The sequence below is a fragment of the Protopterus annectens genome, chromosome 16.part0 (genome assembly GCF_019279795.1).
Source record: "Protopterus annectens isolate FY-2018-M chromosome 16.part0, PAN1.0, whole genome shotgun sequence".
Classification (NCBI taxonomy): Eukaryota; Metazoa; Chordata; order Ceratodontiformes; family Protopteridae; genus Protopterus; species Protopterus annectens.
The window spans coordinates 341,796,136-341,822,543 of record NC_056750.1 but is presented as its reverse complement, the minus strand read 5'-3'; the positions used below and the strand labels follow the sequence as shown (position 1 = coordinate 341,822,543).

Genomic DNA, 26,408 nt, shown 5'->3' with positions numbered 1-26,408 from the left:
AGGAATGTTTACCTTTCATTTTTCAGGAGAAGAAAATAAAACATTGCAAAAATGATGAAACAGAGGTTTACCACTTTAGATCCCGGAGCACATTACAATAATATAAGGAGAAATATGACTCAAAAATTAAACACAAGCATATCTGTTTTACTTTTAAAACATAGAATTATCTAAGTGTCTTGTGTGGACTATAACGATGCATTTCATCCAGATAATAGCATTCTGATAAAATAATCCTCTTAACGTTATTTTTATGTTGTGCAGTAAGACCTATTTTTCAGATATAGAGTGCGTCAGTAATTAGCTCTCTAGTGTAAAAAGGAAAAGAGCATCTGTCAGCAGTGTTGTTGCCCTGATTTTGAATAGCAAACTGTGTGTCACAGGGTTAGCAGTTCTGTCCATATTTTCTACAAGTAATGTGAGGAGTCCCGAAGCACATATACCTCACTGACATTACTAGCCATGGTTGGGGGATGCTAAGGGCATATCTAAGAGGAGGGGGGAACTTGACTACTTTCAAGATGCTGTACCATTATGATTTAATCTCCTCTTCTCTTAGCTATAGTGCTGGAGGTGGCACATCAGTTCATGGCACTTGCCAGCTGTTGGTGCAAAGGGACAAAATCTTGTACAATTCAGATGACTCAGGTTAGACTAGCAGATTGGGTAGCTGTTGGAGATGGTCTGGTAAAGAAGAGTAATAAGGCTCACGTCTGCCTGTCTCTCTGGTGTGGGAGAAAAAGGAATGTGTGTTCATGGGTACACTTAGTGACAGAATCACTGCTGTTGACTGGGGATTACATGGCGATGCTTGTTTGTGCTGGAAGCAGGGCCATTTTATTATGCTAATTCAAGTGTAGTGTTAAGTTTGTTCTTAACACCATAATATGTCATTAGTATAAAACTACTAAGTCATTGAATGCCATTTGCAGTACATCTAAACTATACCAACAAAAAGCTTAGACGACTAACAGCAGAACTAAATATGTTGGCCAAGTCATTCTGGAGCATTTCTTCCAGCTGTCGTTCATAGCCTTGATTGGCAGTAGAAATCTGCAATTACTAGTCAGAGACTGTTGATCAGCACATTTTCACATACTTTGCTCTTTCTTGTGACTTTCTTTGCATAGTTGTACAAAGTTATGTTACTAACTGCTTCACTCACTCAACTTTTTTTTGTGTCATAAGTAGTATTATGAGGCATCTCTAGCTCACAGCATGAACATGTTTATTTATTTCCAGTTTGATAACTGGGAAGGTCCACTGTGCTCAAGGAGCCTATTTTCAGTGGAGGCCAGGGGAGAAAAGCCCCATATTACATAAAAATAAAACAAAAAGTAGTAGTATATCATAAGATTTAGCAAAGTACAATTGCAAAATAGAAGAATATTCATTACGTACTTGCATAGTAGATTAGAGAACCATTTGTACAGCATTTAAGTTGGACAGAGGCAGTAAATCATGTGTACATAGTTATAAAAACTAACAATTGTGAGTCATATGTAAATAGTTATAAAAAATAACATTTGAATGATTGCAATAAATACAATTTTCAATAGAATAGGGGAGAAATACAGGCGTGAAAGTACACTATTTACTATGAATACATTCATGATTCTGGTGTATTCAGAGAGAAGAGAAATGCAGGTGGAAAGCACACTATTTGCTATGAATACATTCACGATTCTGGTGTAGTCAGAGAGAGGCAGTTGTATATTAGAACAAGTGGAGTGCATACATGGCAGCATTGATTATCTTTGTTAGATGGCATCAACATTTATGTCGGCAGTATTGGGAATCATTACCAGATGGGGGAGAGAGAAGAGAGAGAGAAAACTATGTACAACATTTACAATATATACATTCAAGGTATTGATGTTATATTATGTTAAATTCAGAGAGAGGCAGCTGTTTAGGAAAACAGCATGGAGAGAGGTGCATTTTTCTGGTGTGAAAAACAGAAATTTGTTTTGTCAGTTGTAATGTCCGAAATAATTCTGCTAAAGAAAATTCCACCTTAACATATATAGTATTTGATATTTCAGTATAGGTCTAACATGTAGCAGACATCACGATGACTTCTGTATACACCATCCCCTTGGATAAAAATGAGTATGCACAGAATTTAAAGCTTAAAGTGGGGAAAAAAGTGATGTTCATCGTGTTTCACCGTTGCAGTCATTACACTTGGGTTATCCTGCTGGCAGGCAACCCGTAGTCGGCCTGAGTTTCAAAGTCTTGGTCCGGCGTCGGTTGTTGTCGCATCTTCCCTGACGTCAGTGCGCCAGGGGTATTAAAGTTGCAACCGACGCCATTTTCTTCAGTCTTTCTTGCCACGCGGTGCCCGAAGCATAAGCAGTTCGCAAGTGCCGGTCGGCCGACTCCTGAGATTTTCAAAATTGAATTTCAGAACCGAAGTCTTCAGTAAAGCTTAATACCCCATTGGGGAAACTTTTTCTTGCTCCAGACCGATGTCAGTAAAAGTTAATAATTGTATTGCTGGTGGGAAGCAAATACCTCATAAGGACTTTCACTCTTACTGCATTCCTTGCCTAGGCCCTGGCCACGACGTCACTAGTTGTCGGTTTTGTGCTAGATTTAATAAACAAACTATTGAACGTCGGTTTGATTTTGCTTTACATTATTTTGGAAGAAGATTTAATTACATAATGCCATTGGAACAACCGATGACCGGAATGTATAAAAAACGCAAAGAAAAGGACGGGCATCAGAGGTCCAAAACCGACAAAGCCTCTTCTAGGCCAGTCGCTGGTTCTCAGTGAGGCGCTTTCGCAGCCCCTGACACCCGCTACCTCAGAGCCACAGGCCACAACCGACAGCCACGTGGAGACACCGAGGCCTGTGGAAGCTCAAGGTATTGGGCCTACGGAAAATATACCCTCAGATAGGTCCGGAGCTGCTGAGCAGGCACCGGCTTCTGAGGGTGTTTTCAGACCTTCACAGCTTACAATTAAAGCTACTACAGGAACAAAGGCAAAGTCAGAAACACCATTAAAGACAAAGAAACAAGTGCAGCATTCTCCAGAACAGTCATCCATGCCAAAGAAACAGATGCTTAAAATGGCCGAAGACCCTTATTACTTTAATCAGGGGCTCCCATCCCCCTCCAGACAAAAGGCCTAGGCAAGATGCTGATTATGATTCCCCTGATCAGGTTTCCATTTCTTCTGATTCTCTCCCTCCCTATGAGGACTCTGATGCTGAAGAGTCCATTCCTTCAGCCTCACCGCCTGAGGATTACTCTTTTGGGGGAAACCCTGCACACCATGAGGGAACACTTCCATTGGGAGAGCCAGGATTACTCAGAATCCAAGAAAAGGCTCAGAGATTTCCTTCTATTGCCTCAGCACAGGCCCTTGGCTATTCTCCCCCCCCGTGCTTGATATTGTTGATGATGTTTTTTCTGAATCCAGTCTGTCTCCAGATTCTTTACCCCCTGCACCAGTAAAGCCAGACAGGTACTACATGGTCCCTGACTCTCATAAATTTTTTTACAAAAACCCCGCTGCAGACCCAGAAACTATTTCTCAGGGTCCAAAAGGGGTTAAAGCTTCCACTGCCAAAAATCCTGTCCCATCAGATAGGGATTCTAGAGCTCTGGACAGATGGGCGAAAAAAGTTTACACTTCTGCTACTTTAGCTGTAAAAGTTTAAACTGTCAATTTCACATGCTTAAATATCAGCAGTATCTCGTCATTGTTAAAGCAGAAAATGGTTACAAATACAGAAGGTCCTGACTGTAAAGAAATGCAGGATTTATTGCATGCAGTTGAACAAGTGGGAAAGCATACTCTGCAATGTGGTTTTGATTCATTAGAGGCTTCTTGTAGAGCCACAGTTACAGGCTCAGTTATTCGAAGACATGCTTGGTTGAAAGAACAAAATTTACCTGACCATGTTAAAATGAAATTATTGGATGCTCCACTACAGCATGATACTTTGTTTGGTGTTAAGGCAAAAGAGGTTTTAAAGAAAATGGAGGATAAAGCAAAGTCAATGCAAACTGTGAAAGATTTCTTACAGGTTCAGCCACCTAGATTTAGCAGGAACTGGCTTTCAAAAAATTGGTCCTTTCCAGTGCCAGGCCACAAAGAGGCAGATTCAGATGCCCAAGAGGCATATCTCAGCCCCAAGGCTCCTACAGACAAAACAATGGGGTTCTTCAGCCCCCAAAGGAGGAGAAGACAAATCACAACCTTATAGAAAACGGTCACAATGACTTCCCTCTGCAAATGCCAAGCACTTACCAGTTGACAGCACCCCTAGGGGGAAAGCTAGCACTTTTCTCAAAAAATTGGCACATGATCACCCAAGATCAATGGGTGTTGAATATAGTTTCTCAAGGGTACAGGTTCCACTTCCACACGCTTCCAAAACCAAAAGGTATGCTAAACCTGCCCCAAAACCAACGGGCAGAGGCACAAAAACAGATTGCAGCTCTTATGGATATGGGAGCTATTCAAAATGTCTCACAAGAAGAACAGGGCCAAGGATTTTACTCACGACTTTTCTTAGTACCCAGAAAGGACAAAGCATGGAGACCAATACTGGACCTGTCAATCCTAAATACTTTCCTGGATGTTCCAAAATTCAAAATGTTAACACTACAACTCTTGCCTATGCTGGGCGGAGGCTTGGCTGGTTACTTTGGATCTCAAGGAGGCATACCTGCACGTCCCAATCAGACAACCGTACAGAAGATACCTCAGATTTATAGCAGGCTCAATGCATTATCAATTTTCTGCACTGCCCTTTGGCTTATCTACTGTGCCCAGGGTCTTCACAAAATGCCTGGCACCAGTAATTGCATTTTGCAGACAAAAAGGAATTCAAATATATCCCTACTTGGACGACTGCCTTATTCAAGCAGAGAGCATTCTTCTAAAGCACCTGGAGTTTGTAAAAAGATTACTGATTTGCCTAGGGTACACAGTGAATGAAAAGAAATCAAAACTAGTGCCCCCTCAAGAGAATAATATTCCTGGGTGCAAGCTTGAATACAACTACTCAGATGGCTTATCTCACACCAGCAAACAAAGGCAACTGACTCATTACTTTCAAATGATGGCAACAAAGACCCAGTTCCCTGCAAGAAAAATTCTGCAGGCCCTGGGTTTCATGGCAGCTTGCATTCTACTAATTCCATATGCCAAACTGCATATGAGGAAACTACAATGGTATCTAAAAAGTGTTTGTCTCTAGGCTGTGACAATGCTGAGTCCAATCATAACCTTGATTCCCTGCCTACAACAGGAGTTTCGATGGTGGTCACAGGCCTGTCACCACAAGGGACAGCCTTTCACCTTATCTACAGCCAGGCAGACAATAACAACGGATGCATCGGATTACGCCTGGGGAGCACATATGGCAGAAAAATGTATTCAGGGCACGTGGTCCAAGGAACAACTGCATCTTCACATCAATCAAAAAGAGATGCTAGCTGTACAGAAGGCCCTGACAGCCTTCAAGGACCTAATACATCCAGGACAATTATTAATAAAGATGGACAATACCACAGTTATGTTGTACATAAACAAGCAAGGGGGCACACATTCCTACCCCCTATGCAGACAAGCCATGACTTTGTGGAACACAGCACTGACTTACCAGGTACATCTGCAAGCACAATTCCTGCCAGGAACAAAAAATACACTGGCAGACGTACTAAGCAGAAATCCCATGGATCCTCACGAATGGAAGCTAAATCCATAAGTGTTCAACATGATAACAAGGGAATGGGGACGCCCAGACATAGATCTATTTGTCTCCCCTCACAATTGCCAATTACAGAAATTTTGCACAAGGACTTATCACTCTCAAGCATGGAAAGTGGATGCTCCATCTTTCAGCTGGAACAATCTGACAGTCTATGCTTTCCCTCAGATGCCTCTTCTCACCAAAGTGCTTCTAAAAGTCAGACAAGAGAGACCAAAAATGATCCTGATTGCACCAGACTGGCCACGCCAGCACTGGTACCCAATCCTAAAGATTTTGTCCCAAGGCCCGCCTTGGCCTCTACCTCAAATCCCTCATCTTCTGACACAGCAAAACAATCAGATTCTGCACAGTCAACTCAGAACCTTAAACCTGGCAGCATGGCAGATAATGTAGCCACTCAGACTGCACCTGTCTCTAAAGCTGTTATGGGTGTAATTTTGGAAACCAGGAGACTAAGCACTAGGAAATCGTATGCGGAAAAATGGAAGAGATTCTGTGCTTGGAACCAGGCACAAGGCCTTGACCCACAGGTCCCTAATATGCCTCAGATTTTACAATACCTGACTGAGATGTTGGACAAAGGCCTATCTTTTTCTTCTATTAAAATCCATGCCTCTGCCATTTCAGCTCATTACAATACGGATCCTCCTATTTTTTCACATCCTCTTCTACGACAGTACCTCAGAGGGGCAAAGAATATAAGACCACCTAGGAGAGCACCAGTACCTACTTGGGACCTCAATTTTGTTTTAGAAAAACTAACACTGCATCCTTTTGAACCAGCCAGCACAGCTGATCTAAAATTCTTGTCATGGAAAGCTGCTCTGCTCCTAGCAATAACTTCAGCAAGAAGAGTCTCTGAGTTACAGGCATTGATGGCTGTGGAACCTTTCCTCATTTTTCACCAGGACAGGGTTTCTCTAAGGACAAACTAACATTCATGCCAAAAGTGGTCTCCAATGTGGCCTTAAACCAAACTATTCATTTGCCTACTTTCTACCCAAATCCCCAAAATAAAGGGGAAAGACTTCTGCACTATTTGAGTATTCACAGGCAGCTACAATTTTACTTGGACAAAACACAAGCTTTCAGAAAAACTGAGCAACTATTTGTAGCATATGCTGCAGGATCACAAGGAAAACCTGTTGCAAAGCAGACAGTCTCCAAATGGATAGGACACTGCATCCACTTCTGTTATGCACAACATGGCAAATCTGTGCCTAAGGGCATTAGGCCTCATTCTACCAGAACAGCAGCCACTTCAGCAGCTTTCCTCAGAGGGGTACCAACCAAAGACATATTAGAAGCTGCAACCTGGAGCTCAGTGCTCACTTTTACCAAGCACTACCACCTATCTCTCTACTCCAGATCCAGAGCAGGCTTTGCCACTGCAGTTCTGCAGGGCTTGTTAGCCTCGCCAAATCCAATCTAGACCCAACCACCCTACCTAAGCTTTGAGATTCTACCCAAGTGTAATGACTGCAACAGTGAAACACGATGAACATAGTACAGTTGTGTACCTACCATAAATGTAGATGTTCGAGTGTATTCACTGTTGCAGTCCTGGTTACCCACCCACCATCCCCCTCTTTGCTGGGACTATTGTGTACTTCTCAACTCTATACAACCTATGTGGTGTATTTGCTTTTAGAAGAAGAAAATGTTTTTATGATATATGCATGGTTGTTTGGCATAGTTTTTTATCTTTACAGCCTTCATATCTGGGGGCACCTGACATCTGGCACAAGAAAAACTGAAGAAAATGGCGTCGGTTGCAACTTTTATACCCCTGGCGCACTGACGTCAGGGAAAATGCGACAGCAACTGACGCCAGACCAAGACTTTGGAACTCGGGCCGACTACGGGTCACCTGCCAGCAGGATAACCCAAGTGTAATGACTACAACAGTGAATACACTCGAACATCTACATTTATGGTAGGTACACAACTGTACTGTCTGCATTCATGATAGCTCATCTGTCAGCTTTTGCCCTAGTATGGAGAACAAACGGGATATTTGGCCGAGGGAGTGTTTAATGGTTAGCAGGCTGTGGGGCCTCAAAGAAAAAGGCTCAAGAAAGAAAAGGATATGGCACTTAAAGTAGTTTGAAACCACCATAAATAATGAAACTTTTTGTTTGCACTGGTTGTCAGAGAAACCTTAAGTATGCCAATTGCTTTAGGTGTATAATAGGGTTTTGATTTCTTAGAATGCATTAACTATGAAATCTTGTTCTCTAATGCCCCAGATGTGGTACATTCTTTAGTCTTGAAAATGTTTAGTCAACAGAAATAGTCAAAAAGTGCTTTGTACATGTAACTGACCACAGTGGTAACAATACTGTTTTCACTGCTGTCTTGTTCAAAAAGACAGAGCTTGATAGTGGCATCCCGAGGGCTCAAGAAATTAAGATGCTTAACAGACAGAACCTTCTAAATGGTGCCACTAGTTTTTGTGATACAGTTGCACAGAAGAATTTTTTCAGCCACGTTTCCAGGCAGTTTGCCAGATGAGTTGTTTTGATTTGATTGGTTAGAATCATTCATTTTAAAGGTTTTCTGTAGCTGCAGCTGAAAAAAAGAGTAGGTTTTCCATATCTGTTCTTTTTATTATGCCAGTGATACTGGTATTGGAGAGGTATTTGCTGTTTTCCATAGCATCCACCATTCTTTGAAGAACATTAATATGGCTAGTAGTAATGAAATGGTCATTGTTCTTGGCTGGACCAACTGCCTCCATAATTTTATTTATGTATTATTTTATATTTGTGTTTGATACCAGCATGTCCTTGGAAAATGGTATCTCTGTTAAATTATCATGCATTTTAATCTAGAAACCAAGATTACTGTATGGTGATGGCTTTGCTGTACTCTGTTCTAAGTTTCAGCCATATTGCATGCTTCATACTGTCTTTTGATTATTTGTCGGTATGATGGGCCATCTTAACATTTCTAATTTGGTAACTCATGAAGTGTGTTGTAAGTGCATTGTAAGCAACTTATAATTTTGGTGCAGAACTTGGCTGTTTGCATGGATCTATCCCCCATTTGACTACTGTGCGATTCTAACAGCCACTTAACCAGACATTGTTCCCAAGTCACCCCTGAAAAAGGATTGTTTGTGTAGTGGGCTTACCTTTTAACAAGTGGTATTTATGTAAGCTTAGGACTGCAAAGCTTTGAAGTGTCAGATTTGCAAACTATCACTGCCACAGTCTTTACTGCTTCTCAGTACCCTAAATGTTTTCAAATTTCTTGATGTTTGGACACCTGCCAGTGCAGTGGGAAAAAATAGCTTTGAGTGACTTTGGTTAAGTGCCCTGTTGGGCACTCCTGTAGTTGTATGCTTGATTCTGTGACTTTCATCCTAAATATTCTAAACTACTGGGCATCTTTCTGACCTTGCCTCTAAACTACTGCTTTTCTCTGAAGTTTGGTTGCAGTCTCTTACTTTGATTCTGTCAGAGTCCTCTACAGTGGGTCATCTTCTAGGAATTTCCCCTCTTTCAATCCCCAACTTTGTATTTTTTTCTCCTATACCTCTGCCCTTGGAGGGCACTTGCATCTCTTTGTGTACCAGGTTAGAGGACCGTGTCTAGCTTCTATGTTTGTCACCACCTCCCCACTTGTTTCTGCTATTTGCACAGTTAGGATGTTCTACTTGTGAGAAGAGTTCCCATTTTCTATGCCTAGTGCTGGGATCACTGTTTGTTTTGCCTTTACAGGGTGTTTCTCTTTTCAACATAGTTGTAGAACTGTAGAGGTTTTATATACAGAAGTAAGTGTAGGTGGGGGTTTAACTATTGCATAGTTGCTGTTTAGCAGAGTTGTGTAGTCAACCGTTTGTATTTGATGAGTTAGTTTTTTTTTTTTTTTGGGGGGGGGGCTTGAAACTCATCTTTTCATATGGAAACCAACAGAGTAGGTTTTCTGCAATGCAGATGCCAATTCTCCATTCCTGCACAAGTCACTGCCCTCCATTGCTGTATCGCTTATCCTTAGCCTCACTTGCATTCCTTCTTACTTCTTAGCTGCCTACTGCTCCATCCTGTGCTCTTCCTCTTCTCTGATCTTCCTGATTCTTCCCACTGTCCTCCATCCCTCATCTTCTCTCTTTTTCTGGCCTCCTACATCTTCTGTTTGAGATCCTTTTGCCTGAATTAGGCTGCTGCTGGGGTCTGTGCCCCATTCCTGTTAGTCTCCTGTTTATTAACCTCTGCATTTTTTCACTCAGCCATGTCTGTCTTTAGGCTGAGCCACCCATTCTGTTGGATTCCCTACTTCTATGGTGTCATCTCATCACTTTCTATTATTACCCCTTTTCATTTTTTTTCCTTATTGTTTACACTCCTGGCCTCCTGCAGGTCTTGCCCCCAGACTGTGTTTGGCCACGTCACCTTTGGTCACATAGCAGTGTTTGGAGTAATGCACAGAGCATTTTGAATAACAAAGTGGGATTAGAGCTTTCATATTTCAGGAGTCTATTCCTTGCTGAGTGTAGGCCAACACTTTTTCTGTATGTTCATGCTACCCGTGTTACATGTGCCTGATAGTCCAGCAATTGTCATGATCCTGTAAGTATTTACTAGTGTAGCATCCTTTAACTTGCTTGCCTTCCTTGGAAGAAGGGTGTGATGGAGTTTGGTGGGCTGCTCTACTTCTGTGGCAGAAGCTAGCAGGTGACATAGATATAGTCCAGAATTGGAGACATGGGCTTTGTGGTGATGGTGGGAGTGTGTCTGTATGTAGAACACACATGCACAAGTCTGAGACTAGGAGAACTTCATGGTAATGCAGTCGTTAACTTAAGGCACAGAGTATGGTTAGGAGCTGCTTAGGAACTTCCACTGTCCATATTATGGATGAAGGCTACATTGCAAGCTCTCAGAACTGGGGGGGGGGGGGGCTCTAGTCTGCAGTCTGTAAAGCTGCAAGGTAGGGCTCAGTGATATTTAACATACCCCTGTGAAACCCTCAGGCTGTCATGCTGGATGCCTAGTAAGGGAGGCTGGACCAGCTAGTCAGCAGGCAGATGATTGCAAAAAGGAGAGTGGTGATCTGCTGATGGCAGACATCTAAGCCACCTCCATTTCTGCCAGGATGATGACTGCTCTCTGTGGTTAGCTCTCACCCAAGTCACTGACTGCAGAAACAAATGGATGAAGACTAGTTGGAGGAAGGCTGATGGTAAGGCAAAACATACTTCAGGAAAATTTATTTTATAGAGTTGAGAGGTTATCTGCTGGAAAGTTATAGAGGTGAGTTGCTGAAAAGCATGACTTTTGTTTACCCAGCTTTAGAAGTAGGCTGAAGTTGGGCAGTTAGTTTTTCTGTATTTGTGAGAGAGAGCAGAATTTTAAAATGTAGTTCAAAAATTAATTTTCTGAGAATAAGAAGGCAGAATCATCTGCATACTGAATTACTGTTATTGGAAGTGGATGTGTATACATATTACCAAACCAGGTAAAAAAAAAAACAAGCAGATTGCAATTCCACGGCTGATAAAAGATGAAATTCCAAGTCCAGTGTAGTCAAAAAGTTTAATAAACTTTTTGACTACATTGGACTTGACATTTCATCTTTTATCAGCCATGGAACTGCACTTTGCTTGTTTTTTACCTGTTGACTGTTTGGTTTTTTGCAGCTAACCATTGTGAGGTATTTATATTTTCTTGACACATTACCAAACCAGTTGCAGAGTACCAGGACCTAATATGGAGCTTTTAGGGGTATGTGTACAGGGTCTGGCTGTGTGTTAGAGGGGTCTTACCACTGAACATTTGTGTTTGATCTGGTACAATAGCTATTAAGCCATTGTATGGTTGTTGGAAGTATACATGGGTTTGAGAACTTGAGTATTGAAGACCATGTTGAAGGTCTTTGACAATTCCCTGAAGTGGAATCTAGTAGTGTTTCCCATGCTAAGTTTATTGGCTACCTCTTTGAGGTATTTTTCTTTGTGTGTATTATGAATGACAATGTCCAGAGTTTTGGGACATAGAATTTTCTATTTCACTGTTACTGATATTGGGTATGCAATGCATTCAGCTGCTAAGATGAGAGACACCCTGGGGAGATTGACACAGGCCAGAAGCATTGTATTGAATTTGTGGAGGAATTTTGTGAGAGGCAGTGGGTACTGGTTGTGATGCCCCTGCCCTAGCCGAGTAATCAAGGAGCCTCAATCCTCATCACTAACACCAATGAGGGATGTGCACATTGGGAGGATAAGTACATACATAGTAGAGTACAATTTCCCTTAAGAGCACACAGAGATCACCGTCAGTTCTGGGGTTGGTGTCTCCCTCTCTCTCCAGATCCCCAGTACGATTCCCCACTGGCACAGCTGTAGGGTTAAGATCATCAGCTGAGTGGTCAAGCCAAAACCTCCAGCACCCTCTGTTCAACCAGTGCTTCATGTCACTGCCCAAGTAGCTGAGAGACACACACACACACACACACACACACACTTTGAGATTGAATTTATATACAAACACAGACACTCCTGGGGAAGGCTGGCACAAGTTCACTAGCTACGCCCCCTTCTGCCAAGACTATAAGGTAGTACCAGCTGCCACCAACCACTCTTATCAGCTCTGTAAAGCTGTTCCCAAAGGGTGACCAATTCTACTGTGTAATGTTACTGTTATCCAAATGTTGTGTGTGACCAGCACTTTTAAGGTTATTTAGGAGTGGGCTATACAATATCACCAAATACATATGCAAGTACTCTAAGAGCTTAAATATCTCTAACAAACCAGCCACAATTAAAAGGTTTAAATGTATTTAATAAATAATAAAAGAACAAGACAATACTTAACTCAACACAGCGACAGCAGAGTTCAGAATCACAGGAAATATTTTGAAACAACATTGCAGGACAGTCTTGCATAAATACAGGAAACATCTAGACTAATCTTGCTGTATTACACTGTTAAACCTAAAGTAAGGCACACACGGAGCTCAGCAAAACGGACAACGGCTTTAATGAACAAGCACAAAAACAATCCACAGCAAGCTAAATCACAGCAGCACAGCAAACGAAATTGCAAAGCACAAGCAAGAGCACAATAACGCTGTAAAGTTAATCCATATACATTTTCGTCACAATAACTTCATCAGATACCTAACCTCTCTTCCTTTGATGAATAAATAAACTAATCTTATTCAAATGAACCAATGAGTGAAAAAATTCAATTACACATGCAAAATGCATTAAAACACATGAACCTTAAAGGTGAATGAATCTAAAAGTTAAAACCAAAAGTATATATAATAAATAGATATGTGTATATATTTTGTTATATAAAATGCTTCAAACATAAACCTTAGTTAAAATTGCTTTGTTAAATATATGTATTACCAGCACAAACCTAAAATGCTTCTAAAAATGTTTTTTTCAAAAGCAGAAGCTAAATTGAATCCAAAATACAATTAAATAGCACCAATTTGTGGAAATTAAATGCATGTTCATCTTTTTAAAAGATAAATACATATATTATTATTAAAATAAACCATAAAATGCTTGCATATATAATATATAAAACAGAAATAGAAATATTATAACAATAACATACTATAATTTAGCTGATCTCAAGTTCAGCACAGGTTTCAAGGATAATATTTCATTTAAACGAGGGGTAGAACTTGCATCAAGAATAATTTGCCAATATAGCTCCCTATATTCCAACCAAGTCTCCCAAGGCCCTCCCCTGGGGTTTCGTGGGACTACTATGACAAAAAACTGAAATTTAGCTTTGCCACAATTGTTTTGATGTTTAAACAGAGCATTATTATCTTTTCCTTATCTCATATAAATGCTCGTAAATTCTCTGCCTCAATTTCCTCTCTGTCTTGCCAACATAAAAAGAGTCGCAGATTTCACATGTAGCAATATAAATCACTCCTGTGGTATTACAATTGGCAAAACCTTCAGTAGTAATATACTTGTTCCTCTTTTTCAAAAGAATAGAATCACCTTCCTTGATGTTAATGCAATATGGGCAATGCCCACATTTTTCGTGTCCCTTTTTTGCTATTGTTATTAATGGGGTTAAAGAAGTTTGGCCCTTCCAATATATTCTTGATGTTACGTCCCTTCGTATATACACATTTAAATGGATTTTCAAAGATACGATTTAAATCAGACAAACTAGCAAATTTTTTCCATTCTTTACTAAGAATACTTCTCACCAGATTACTCTCCCCATCAAAAGTGGTAAACATGGCAGAATGAAAACCTTTTTCTAAAGTTGTGGCAGTAGCAGTGTTTGCCTCAATATTTTGTACTTCCAATGTAGGTAGGGGTACACCCAAAATTGGAGCAAATCTTCCTGTTCTTCCTTCCTTAACCTCTACAATAACTGACGTTAGGAGATCTATTGGGTACCCCCTTGCTCCAAACATACTCTTAATAAATTCACATTCAGTATTAAAATCTTGATCGCCTGACGTCATTCTACTGGCTCTTACCAACTGACCTTTAACTATTGCTCTTTTTTGAAAATGTGGGTGAGAGCTTGTATAATGCAAGTAACATTAGAAAATGTATCTTTCCTAAAAATTTTGATTTAAAACCTTCCTCCATTCTCTGTATATTCACATCTAAAAAATACAGTTCAACTTCATGTACTTTATAGGTGAATTTTAAAAAATTAGTTGTATTTGAAATATAATCGAAAATTTCCATGGATTTTTCCAGGGTATTGTTCCAAAAAAGAAAAAAATCATCCAGGAAGCACCCGTAGTAGTTCCAGTATTGTTTAAAATTAGAATTGTGAACAAATTTTTCTTCCCAGTACAATAAAATGATGTTGGCATATGTAGGTGCACAATGGGCACCCATAGCTATGCCTTTAGATTATCTAAAATATTCCCCTTGGAAGAATATAAAATTATTGTTTAAAATCAATTCCATTAAAACAAGGCATGTATGAAATACCTTAAAAGGAATATTATTCTTGCTTCTCAAAAACTCTTCAAATCAAATTAAACCTATCTCGTGAGGAATACAAGTAAAAAGGTCCACAACATCCAAAGTGGTAAAACTAGAGGTGTCAACCTGATTAGAATTATTAATATGCCTTAAAAAAAAAACCAAGAATCCTTTAACACATTAGGATGTTCCATCACCACGTTCTTGAGATGTACAGCTACATATTTTGCCAGTGGAGCAGTAATAGAACCCTCCGCAGGTACAGTAGGTTTGAGAGGAAGGGTCATCAGGATTTCTGTGGACCTTTGGTATATCAAAAATGCAAGGCACTTTGAGTTATTCAACATTTAAATAATTATATGTTTCCAGATCAATAAGCCCCTCTAAAACTAAATCATTCAAACAGAGGGAAGGTTTTTTTTTATAAGCAATATGAATTTCATTCATAGACACTCTCTCATAGGTATATTGGTCATTTAACAAATCAAACATTTTTGCCTCATAATTAATATGACCCATAAAACCCCCCCCCCCCCCTTATCAGGCTTCTAAGATTTTTATTCTCTCTACATAAACTGAGTGTATGCATTTCTTCCGTAGAAAGGTTTGGACTAACCGTGTTGTACTTAAGTTTGGATGGTTTTCCTAATATTTCTTTACCAGTAAGTTCATCTGGAACTTCAGTTTTGAAACCTGTGAATGAAAGCAATGGAAGTACTGCAACTTCAACGGGTGTTGTACATCAAAATAATACAGATACTGTTCAGTTTAAAGATATTCTTGATTTTAAACTTGATTTTAAACAGATGCCTATACCTCAACACAATAATTATAGTGGTAGCTACACCACTTTAATTTCGGATTTGGATAATATGCTTTTTAAGTATCTTAAACATTGTTTGTAATTGAACATTATTCCCAAAGTCTTCGGGTGTGTAAATACCCCAACAATGTTGTGGAAAACTCGGACTTTCATAAGGACCTTATTTGTGCATTTGATAAATGTGGGTTTGAAATTATGAAGGCTATAATTAGAAACAATGAGTTGGAAATGGATAAAATGTTTTCTCAGATTGAAATTATTAATAATAAGATTGTCACTGATTTAATGTTTGGCAGTAGGTGTGAAAGAGTTAAATATCATGAAATGTTGAAGGATGTAGAAGTAAAATGTACTAGGATTTATGAAAGAAAATTTAGAAAGGTGGAAAGGGACGTAAAGGAGTACAAAAATAATACACAATACTCTAAACCAAAGAATACATGGGGTAATTTTCACAACAAGCCACATGAGTATAGAGGTGAAAGAGACATGGGGGTATGACAATTTACCAGCTGAAACTCAGTTTAATAGTTATGACGTACATGACCCTTGACAGTTTCCCTCCCCAAGGAGATCAGAGAGACTCGAGAACAAGGACCCAGTAGACTACAGATACGGTTATCAGAACCAGCGGGGTCAAAAGGCACCATGGTGGTAATTCCTTCAGATGAAATAGTGATTAATAAATGTATGTTTAGTTACAATGGTTTTCACATTTTTAATTATACCCTAACTCCCATTACTAAGGGTTATTTCACCTTATTTACTAAAGGTTTTACTTTTATTCCTAACGTTAAGGCTAACATAGCAAAGTTATTAGTGGATTTTAAACTTTTTATTAGGCAGAAAAATTTAGAGGTATTTTTTAATGGTAATATAAGAAAAAATACCACTGTTTTAACAAAGAGAAAGTTCAATCCGCCCCTTCACCCCCAGCTTAGGAATTTTGAGGTTTTGGTTGAAAAGGAGCTAAGAGAGAAACTTAAGTACAACAAGGTTAGTCCAGACCTTTCTACGGAAGAAATGCAAACACTCAGTTTATGTAGGGAGAATATAAATCTTAGAATCATGAAGCCTGATAAGGGGTGGGGGGGGGGGGGTTATGGATCATATTAATTATGAGTCAAAAATGTTTGATTTGTTAAATGACCAATATACCTATGAGAGAGTGTCTATGAATGAAATTCATATTGCTTTTTAAAAGCTTTCCCTCTGTTTGAATGATTTAGTTTTAGAGGTGCTTATTGATCTGGAAACGTATAATTATTTACATGTTGAACAACCCAAAGTGCCTTGTATTTTTGGTATACCAAAGGTCCACATAACTCCTGATGACCCTCCTCTCAGACCTGTTGTATCTGCGGAGGGTTCTATTACTGCTCCACTGGCAAAATATGTAGATGTACATCTCAAGAACGTGGTGATGGAACATCCTAATGTGTTAAAGTATTCTTGGGATTTTTTAAAGCATATTAATAATTCTAATCAGGTTGACGCCTCTAGTTTTATCACTTTGGATGTCATAGACCTTTTTATGTGTATTCCTCATGAGATCGGTTTAATTTGGTTTGAAGAGTTTTTGGGAAGCAAGAATAATATTTCTTTTAAGGTATTTCATACATGCCTTGTTTTAATGGAATTGATTTTAAACAATAATTTTATATTCTTCCAAGGGGAATATTTTAGACAATCTAAAGGCATAGATATGGGTGCCCATTGTGCACCTACATATGTCAACATCATTTTATTGTATTGGGAAGAAAAATTTGTTCACAATTCTAATTTTAAACAATACTGGAACTACTATGGGTGTTTCCTGAATGATGATTGTCTTTTTTGGAACAATACCCTGGAAAAATTCGTGGAATTTTTTGATTATATTTCAAATGCAACTAATTTTTTAAAATTCATTTATAAAGCAGATGAAGTTGAATTGTGTTTTTTAGATTTAAATATACAGAGAATGGGGGAAGGTTTTAAATAAAAAATTTTTAGAAAGGATACGTTTTCTAATGCTTACTTGCATTATAAAAGCTCTCACCCACATTTTCAAAAAAGAGCAGTAGTTAAAGGTCAGTTGGTGAGAGCCAGTAGGATGACGTCAGATGATCAGGAGTTTAATACAGAATGTGAAATTATTAAGAGTATGTTTGGAGCAAGGGGTACCCAATAGATCTAACGTCAGTTATTGTAGAGGTTAAGGAAGGAAGAACAGGAAGATTTGCTCCAATTTGGGGTGTACCCCTACCTACATTGGAAGTACAAAATATTGAGGCAAACACTGTTATTGCCACAACTTTAGAAAAAGGTTTTCATTCTGCCATGTTTACCACTTTTGACGGGGAGAGTAATCTGGTGAGAAGTATTCTTAGTAAAGAATGGAAATAATTTGCTAGTTTGTCTGATTTAAATCATATCTTTGAAAATCCATTTAAATGTGTATATAGGAAGGGACGTAACATCAAGAATATATTGGAAGGGCCAAACTTCTTTAACCCCATTAATAACAATAGCAAAAAAGGGACACGAAAATGCGGGCATTGCCCATATTGCACTAACATCAAGGAAGGTGATTCTATTCTTTTGAAAAAGAGGAACAAGTATATTACTACTCAAGGTTTTGCCAGCTGTAATACCACATGAGTGATTTATATTGCTACATGTGAAATCTGTGACTCTTTTTACGTTGGCAAGACCGAGAGGAAATTAATTAAGGCAGAGAATTTACGAGCATTTATATGAGATAAGGAAAAGATGATAATACTCTGTTTAAACATTAAAACAATTGTGGCAAAGCTAAATTTCATTTTTTGTCATAGTAGTCCCACGAGACCCCAGGGGAGGGCCTTGGGAGACTCGGTTGGAATATAGGGAGCTATATTGGCAAATTATTCTTGATGCAAGTTCTGCCCCTTTTTTAAATGAAATATTATCCTTGAAACCTGTGCTGAAATTGAGATCAGCTAAATTATAGTATGTTATTATAATATTTATATTTTATATATTATATATACAAGCATTTTATGGTTTATTTTAATAATAATATATGTATTTATCTTTTAACAAGATGAACATGCATTTAATTTAATTTCCACAAGATGGTGCTATTTCATTGTATTTTGGATTCAATTTAGCTTCTGCTTTTGAAAAACATTTTTAGAAGCATTTTAGGTTTGTGTTGGTAATACTTAAATTTAACAAAGCAATTTTAACTAAGGTTTATGTTTGAAGCATTTTATATAACAAGATATGTATACATATCTATTTATTATATATACCTTTGGTTTTAACTTTTAGATTCAGTCACCTTTAAGGTTCATGTGTTTTAATGCATTTTGCATGTGTAATTGAATTTGTTCACTCATTGGTTCATTTGAATTAGATTAGTTTATTTATTCATCAAAGGAAGAGAGGTTAGGTAACTGATGAAGTTATTGTGACGAAAATGTATGTGGATTAACTTTACAGCGTTATTGTGCTTTGCAGTTTCGTTTGCTGTGCTGTGCTGCTGTGATTTAGCTTGCTGTGGATTGTTTTTGTGCTTGTTCATTAAAGCAGTTGTCTGTTTTGCTGAGCTCCATGTGTGCCTTACTTTAGGTTTACTAGTTTTTATCTTGGGCACTCAGACCACTGGTTTGGTAATCTTGCTATATTCCTATCTATCTCTAAGAGAAATATTATGATCTAAGTCTTACTCAAAGAACAAAAACAAGTGCTGGTGAGAGGATGTCAGATCCAAAACAAGATACAAAATGCACAGACTTTCTCTTTGAGATGGTTCTTAAATTAATAATACACATTACTGCTGGGTTAGCTAGATGACCTCACTATTTGACACCTGCCTCTAGTCCCAGGCTATATAAATGCCAACAGAATTTAACATGTCTCTGTTAAAAATACTTATCTTTCAGATGTACTGCTGTTAGGAAGCCATAGAGCAATACAAAATACTTTACATCTGAAACCTAGTAATTATCTCTGTCACAAGACAGTAGAAAGAAGCCCCTAGCACTAGACATCCTGTCTCTTAGCTGAGATCAACTTTATAACACATCGTAAAACTCTTTACTTATTTTCTTAGAGTTTGCAAGTTAACTCTGTATATTCCAGCCTTTACCATCAACACATACATTTGCATAGGGATGTAGTTTCTACACCTTTCTGCTCTTTTCCAGCAAGGTGCACTGTGGTTACTTTCTTGAAGTTCACTCCACAACAGTTTTCTTACATTTGTAAGACAAGCATACAAATCATATTACTATTCACAAATGACATAGAATTATTTGCAAAACTCTAGCTGGCTGGGCTGGCAGCCTTCACACACATGTCTTGAGGTCTTCCTCTTATCCATTCTTCCACTTGGTTTGCAATCCCTGCTTTTAGATGTTTTGGCTTATGGATTAGTATTTGTTGTAATATCAAATCAAAGACACTACTAAAGTCCAGAGAGATCTGATCCAGCTTTGCTGTTACCCATTCATATAACTACAGGGCATTTTCATTAGTGGTAATTCTGGCAGTGTAGTCATTTCTGTGTTGAGTTATATATATGAGACTGCTCAAGAAGAAATGTTTACAAAAATAATAATAGAATTGGAGGACCGAGTACTTATTGAAAACCTGAGATTTTCTGCTGTACCAGAGAAGCTGGAAGGAACAGAGTGTATTAATTTTATGAAAGCACAAATAAGTAACTGGACTGGTATTCCACAGCAATTGTTAGTTGAAAGGGCACATCGTGTGTATGCTCCAAACCTGGCTGTGAGAAAGCACCCTAGACCTTTAATAGTAAAGATGCAGTCCTACTAGCAGAAAGAGTTGATTCTAATAAAACTGTGGCAGAAGTACAACATACTAAAAGTGGGAGACAGCAGTGTTTGTGGAGAATGATTATTCCTTGTACACCAGGCAAAAGGAGTAAATTCATTGTACTATTCAGGGAATGTGAAGATGCAGGTGTAAGATTCAAACTGCTGTACCCAGTTGACTTCAAGGTATTATTTCCTGAAGGGACAAAATCATTTTTTGATGAAGTACATGCTGAAGAGGAAATACAAAATGTGTCCAACAAAAATTAGCTATGAAACACAAGATTCTGCTGCTTGTTCTTCTGGTAATAAAAACCTCAGAGAGACTGTACCCGTGAAACCTTTTCTACTGTTTCAACAGAAAATGTTGGCGAGAAGGAAGGGAGCATGACAACTGACCCGAAGAATCGAGAGTATGTTGGAAATGAAGCAGAGACCGGATTTGGGAGATGGAGATGAACAGTAATAAAAACAGTAAATGTGGGATTAAAATGCAATCATTATATTTGTGAAATACGACAGAACAAGAAAATCTGAAAATATTGGACTTTCAGAATTTGTTGGACTTGTGTGGGACTCTGATATGCCCTACTTTGTCATTAATATTTGGAAACTGCTTTAGGGAAGAGAAAGAGGGGGGAGGTTACCTATAAGTAAAAAAAATATTTTTCTTAATAGTACTATGTTGTGGTGTATGTATTTCTTTGCATGCTATAAAGTAAATTTAGCTTTCTCAGTTATTTTTAAGTGTAATGGGGATTGTATAAATAGGTGATTCTGTTCTCTTTTTTCCCTTTATTTCTTCCAGCTCTGTTGTTCAGTTTTAAGAGATGTAGGCACTGCAGTGCTTAAAAAAAAGGCTGGGTAAAAGAGCATGACAAAAATGACTTTTTTCTCATTCTTGCATGGGGAATGACTGGATTAATGACCTTAGATTGATTTAGTAATAAGTTGTAAGAGCAAGTAAATGAATAAGAATATTGAATATTATGAAGCTTCTTTTCTAGCAATTCTGTATCTGGCTTTCATGTCTCCATGGAGACACTCTAATAATGAGAAATTGTCTCCATGACATGAGAACCAGGCAGCCAATCTTATAGAGAGATTGGTTACAGTCTGGAGAGTGATTGGCTGGGGGCAAAAAAGAAAAGAGAATCTGGCTAGGTGATAATGTTCTCTGAAAGCATTCAGGGTTTTTCTCAGCTGGGGCAGCTATAAAGATAAGACAAATACAGTTAGCAATTGTAGATGCACAGGCTGCACCATGTGTCTTGGCATGGATAAAACTTTCTTTTAGGTTAACTCGTCTGTCAGTGTGGCTGTGAGTTTGGGACATTTGTTCCTATTAGGAGGGTAAAACTTCAATATTTGAAGATATACACGGTTTTGTGTGTTAGTATTAAATTAATAAGTTTTAGGGGGTTATTGGGGGTCTGTATTTTTGTTTGAGGCTTTCAATAAAACAAAAAGTTTTGTAAGATGTGACAGGCTAAAATGGATATGATAAGAAACAACTATATAAAAGTTCAACCTATCAGTGTGTGTGTGTAACACAAAAGCTGGAACTAGACAGTAACAAAAAAGGTGTTATATGTAAAAGGTGGGAATAAAAACTTTTTAATACAATGATGCTTTCTGTAATGTCTTTAAATGTCAATGATCTCACAGATGAATACAAAAAAAGAGAATAGTGAACTATATTAAAAATGAAGAGTGCAAATAGCTATGTTACAGGAGACAGAAAGAACTGAACATGGCTTTGATAAAGAAATATTTTCAAAATAGTTATTCAATGGAATATCTGGGACAAAGAAAAAGAGGATGAATTGTTAATTGCAAGAGGTGCTCCAATAGTGATAGAAGAGGATAAAAAAGATAATGATATGTAGTGCTAAGGGGCTGCTGGCAAGGGAGGAGGATTACACTAGCGTGTATTTATACTCCACCTAAATGTGCTATAATGGAGCTTAATAAAATCCTTGGAGAAATTATCAGTTTTTCAGCAAGGAATATTACTTATAGGTGGGGACTGGAATTTGAATTTGCAGCTGTGAAGATGTGTCTGGGGGGCCCAGAAGGGAAAGTGTAACAAAGGGAGGGTAGATTTTTGCAGAAATTTAGGGAAACATTTGGCATGGAAAATGTGAATTCAGTAATAGGTGTTCAGAGTGAATTTACAAATTATTCTCCAAGATATTAAAAACTGGGCTAGGCAAAATTTACATTTCACAGGAACATGTGCATTTAACTGAAGGTCTTGATCTCATCCGATTGCTATTTCATATCATGCACCAATAATAACTAACAAACACAGAGTAATGAAATAAAAATGAGACACTGGTGCTTTCCCACCTCTCTTTTGAAAAGAAAGGAATTTAAGGAATGGGTTGTGGAGATTATTCAGTAGCTGTTGGAGAGGATAGAAATTACTCATGAAAATATAGCTAGGGAGTGGGTTAAAATTAAGATGGAGTTTAAAAATAGGGTGGAAATAAAATAAAGGGAGCTATGGTTAAGTAACCAGAATTATTTAGAGGGACTGACAAATGTTAAAGTATTGCAAAATAGGGGGCTCTCAAAGGTCAAGAAGAGGATCAACTGCAGAATGCTAAGTAGAGGGCTTACCTCAGTAATATACACAAGTTTAGAAAGACTGCTGTCAAGCAACTGTTTTTTGATAGTAACACTAGAGCATAAAAACTTTTAGCACAACTCTGGCAACACAAATTAATAATGTCTGTCACCAAGCTTAGGTACCCTGTAACAACTAAGGTAATGAGATCCTGTAGACGTATTAGAAATATTTCAGAAATTCTATGAAAGTCTGTATAAAGTAGAGAAGTGTAGCAATCAAGAAAAGATACAAATGGAAATGTTCATGGAAGAATTAAATGTGTCAAGGTTAGAGGTTGATGAAGCTAATTTACTAACAGGATAGGAGGAGATGAAATTGTGATGTATAACCAATCTACAGGAAAGTCCCCATGAATAGATGGTATTCCTGTGGACGTTTAGAAGCTAGGAGAGAATAAAAAATGAGAGAGGTCTGTAAGGTTCTATTTCACAGTATCGTAAGAGGAAGAGAAGTACCAGCATCCTGGAAGGAAGGCAGTGGTAGCTGTAATACCTAAAGAGGGTCAAGATCCGTCAGATTCAGCTTTATACAGACCCATTTCAATACTAAAACATGATTATAAAGTGTTCATGTGTATAATGGCTAAAAGAATGGCAAAATTAATGTCAAAATTGATGGATGTGGCTCGGTGTGGTTTTGTGCAGGGGAAGCAAACAGGGGAAGTGTGCAAGTCCCCCTCTGAGACGTCTGATGACTAGGATTTCAGGTTAATACCATTGTTGGTTTACAATTAAATTTTCAGTTACATTTCTTTCATTAAATGATTGCCTTGTGGCACTGACTACAATTGCTGAGACACATGAAAGGATATGGAATCATGTGATTTCTCTTTACTTGGATCATGTGGACATCCAATAACCAGATTGCTGGCTTTGCATATTGAAATCTCTCTCTTCCTTTGAATGAGGTGAACTTTTTAATATGAGCCAGTTAAAGGGGGAGCAGTGGAATCCATTGCGTCTGTGGTTAGAAGATCTGTCTGTTGTCACCAAATCCCTTAATATCTATTATTTTGACCAGTATAATCCCAATTTGTAAGCCAAGTCTACATGGCTGTCCTGACATCCCGACTTACTACTAAAGTCTCAAATTCCAGTTCAGTACTCAAATTTCATTAAAAACTTTGTCAGAGACTGTAAGCTAGCATATTTACAGTAGCTCTTTGGGGATTTTTTTCCTTCTCCTGTGCCTGCAGACCTAACTTCACAACTTGTTCCTCCCATGGTCTGTATCTAGACAGCTTAAGTAGACACGCATGTAATCTAATGCTGCTCTCTAGCTGCAGAAGATTGACAGGAGCATCTCCTGTCCCTTTGTGGTCTTCTGTGGCATGTACAGTCCCACGTGCCTTGATTTTCTTATGTAGAAAAAATTCAGGTCTTCTTGCACCTGAATAAGCGCATCAGGTGGCGCAAGGAATTAACATTCCAAACCAGGATCATTGCTATTACTCACAGGGGCAGGAGAAACTTTCTGGAAAGAAGAAAAAAGTGAAGTTGGGTCTGGAAAACAAGACAATAATCCAGTAGAGGATGCAGTGTGAATATTTGTTCTTCTTGACAACCTTGCCAGTGGTCACATTGCCAACATCCATTAGACCCATTTATTCTGGAGATATAGGAAATGGGCATTCTTGGGCCAGGCAAGAGTCCTAAGTACCCATTCGTTCCTGCCTAGGAATCTTTATTGGCCATTTTTTGATGCGAGTCTGGTGGTAAGGAGTGGGCTAGAAGCCTGCTGTGTTTGGCTTGAGAATGGCTCATCATCTCTCCCTGGGAGCAGCCCCTCCCATCAGTGATTCATGTAAACTCTGCCATCACTGTCTACAGACGGGAAACATGCCTCCACATGCAGAGTTCCACTCAGCTGCTAGTGTGAGATGCACTGTGACAATGTTGACTTGACATGCTTAAAATCCACTAGTGATGCCTAGTGTTCCCATTAGGTGCCACTGTTGTCAGCCATAACTGTCTGCCTCCCCACAGTCATCTCCTGAGGATTCTGTGTATTTTTATTTGTGTTTGATTAACCCTCTTTAATACTAACATGACAGAGCAATTCTACTTTGTCCAGACTGTCCATCCATTCTCATTGCTGCTACATTCCTGATGCGCAGTCCATTATTTACAGATTAGTTGACTAATTGCAATTTATTGTCAAAAATTTTTCTTGCTATAGAGCTGAAAAAATATATTTTTTCAGTATACTCAAGGCCATTTAAATAGCTCTCTTAATATGTTTCTTAATTCATAACTTTCAGCCAATAGCACTTTTTGCTTTCCATGACTAACTTAAAAAAAATATGAAGTTTAAAGTTGATTTTTTTTTAAATAAAGAAAGCTGAATATCATAATACTGGTGAAAATGTTACATATTTTATGTGTGCCTCTAGCTGAATTATTTATGAGCAAGTACTCTGAGGACAGTAGATATCTCATTAAGCTCTACTGGCAAAATAGTGGGCAAGTGAGTACTAATACTGAGGTGCCTAGCCTATACATATATGGGTTGTTACCTTGCATACTGTCTGGCCTTGTAAGTTGACAAACATGAGAAGAGTTTATATGACTGTGGAATTTATACAAAAAGTTGTGCCCAATTTTGACCAAATGTGCCATATTTTTTCTTTCTTTGTGCTGGTTGAGATTTATGATTTGGACTTGTCAGTCAGCATTAGGTGAGGTAATTACTCTATAGGAGTCGTACTGTAACCTTTGCCCGTTTTGAAATTGTAATTATCTTTTTGTCCAATTTTCTTTCAGAGAACAGAAGTATTATTTTCAGAAGCTGGTGGAAAAGGAATTTCATCAATGGCTAATTGAAACAGGACATCGACATGAACTGCACAACTTGATACTTATAGCTGCTAGTTCGAAAGAAACAGCTGGTTAAGGCGAATGTAAAAATAAAAAAAAATGGAGAAGAACTTTATTCCTCACCTTTCACAGGGAGCACTTAAAATTCCTTTCTAGTGATCTGTTATTTATTTGCAACTTTCTATAAAATTTAAAATGGTGAAAATTGTCCTTAATTGTGCTACAGTATTTGCAAATCTGGAAAACAATATTTTTTACCATGGTTGAAGATATCCCTAAAAAGTAATCTTTGGGGGTGAATTCTAACAATAAATAATACACACACTTGTATTCTTTGTAATGCAACTTGAAAGCTATTTTTGTGACAGTTGTTTACACTTTGATTGTTTTTGAATTTTTTCTGTATACCCATTTTAATTGATAGATTTGTTACATATGTCAATTTTTGTTTTTTTATGGGAGGAACTGGCTTCTGTTTGCAGATAATACTCATGCACACTGCATTGTGTGGAAAGCTCTGCATATGATATAGAAGAGAACTAGTGTTCCACTGCTCCATTTCATACAGTGGTGGCCCTTCTGTCTCTTAATTTATTGGCTCCCATATTACAGTTATAGTCAACAAACATTTGACAAGGAAGGGGAGCTGATC

General features: G+C 38.3%; 1 protein-coding gene across 8 annotated transcripts in view; it reads left to right on the top strand.

Moving 5' to 3' along the window:
- Positions 1–26,084, top strand: part of LOC122790302 (TBCC domain-containing protein 1-like) — a 563,587-nt gene extending 537,503 nt beyond the window's left edge. For all 8 annotated transcript variants that reach the window (XM_044057812.1, XM_044057808.1, XM_044057811.1 and 5 more), the window contains exon 8: positions 25,703–26,084. In XM_044057812.1, the coding sequence (XP_043913747.1) occupies positions 25,703–25,832 (130 nt within the window). In that variant the 3' untranslated portion in view covers positions 25,833–26,084. The remainder of the gene's footprint in view (positions 1–25,702) is intronic.
- The last annotated feature ends 324 nt before the right edge of the window (positions 26,085–26,408 follow it).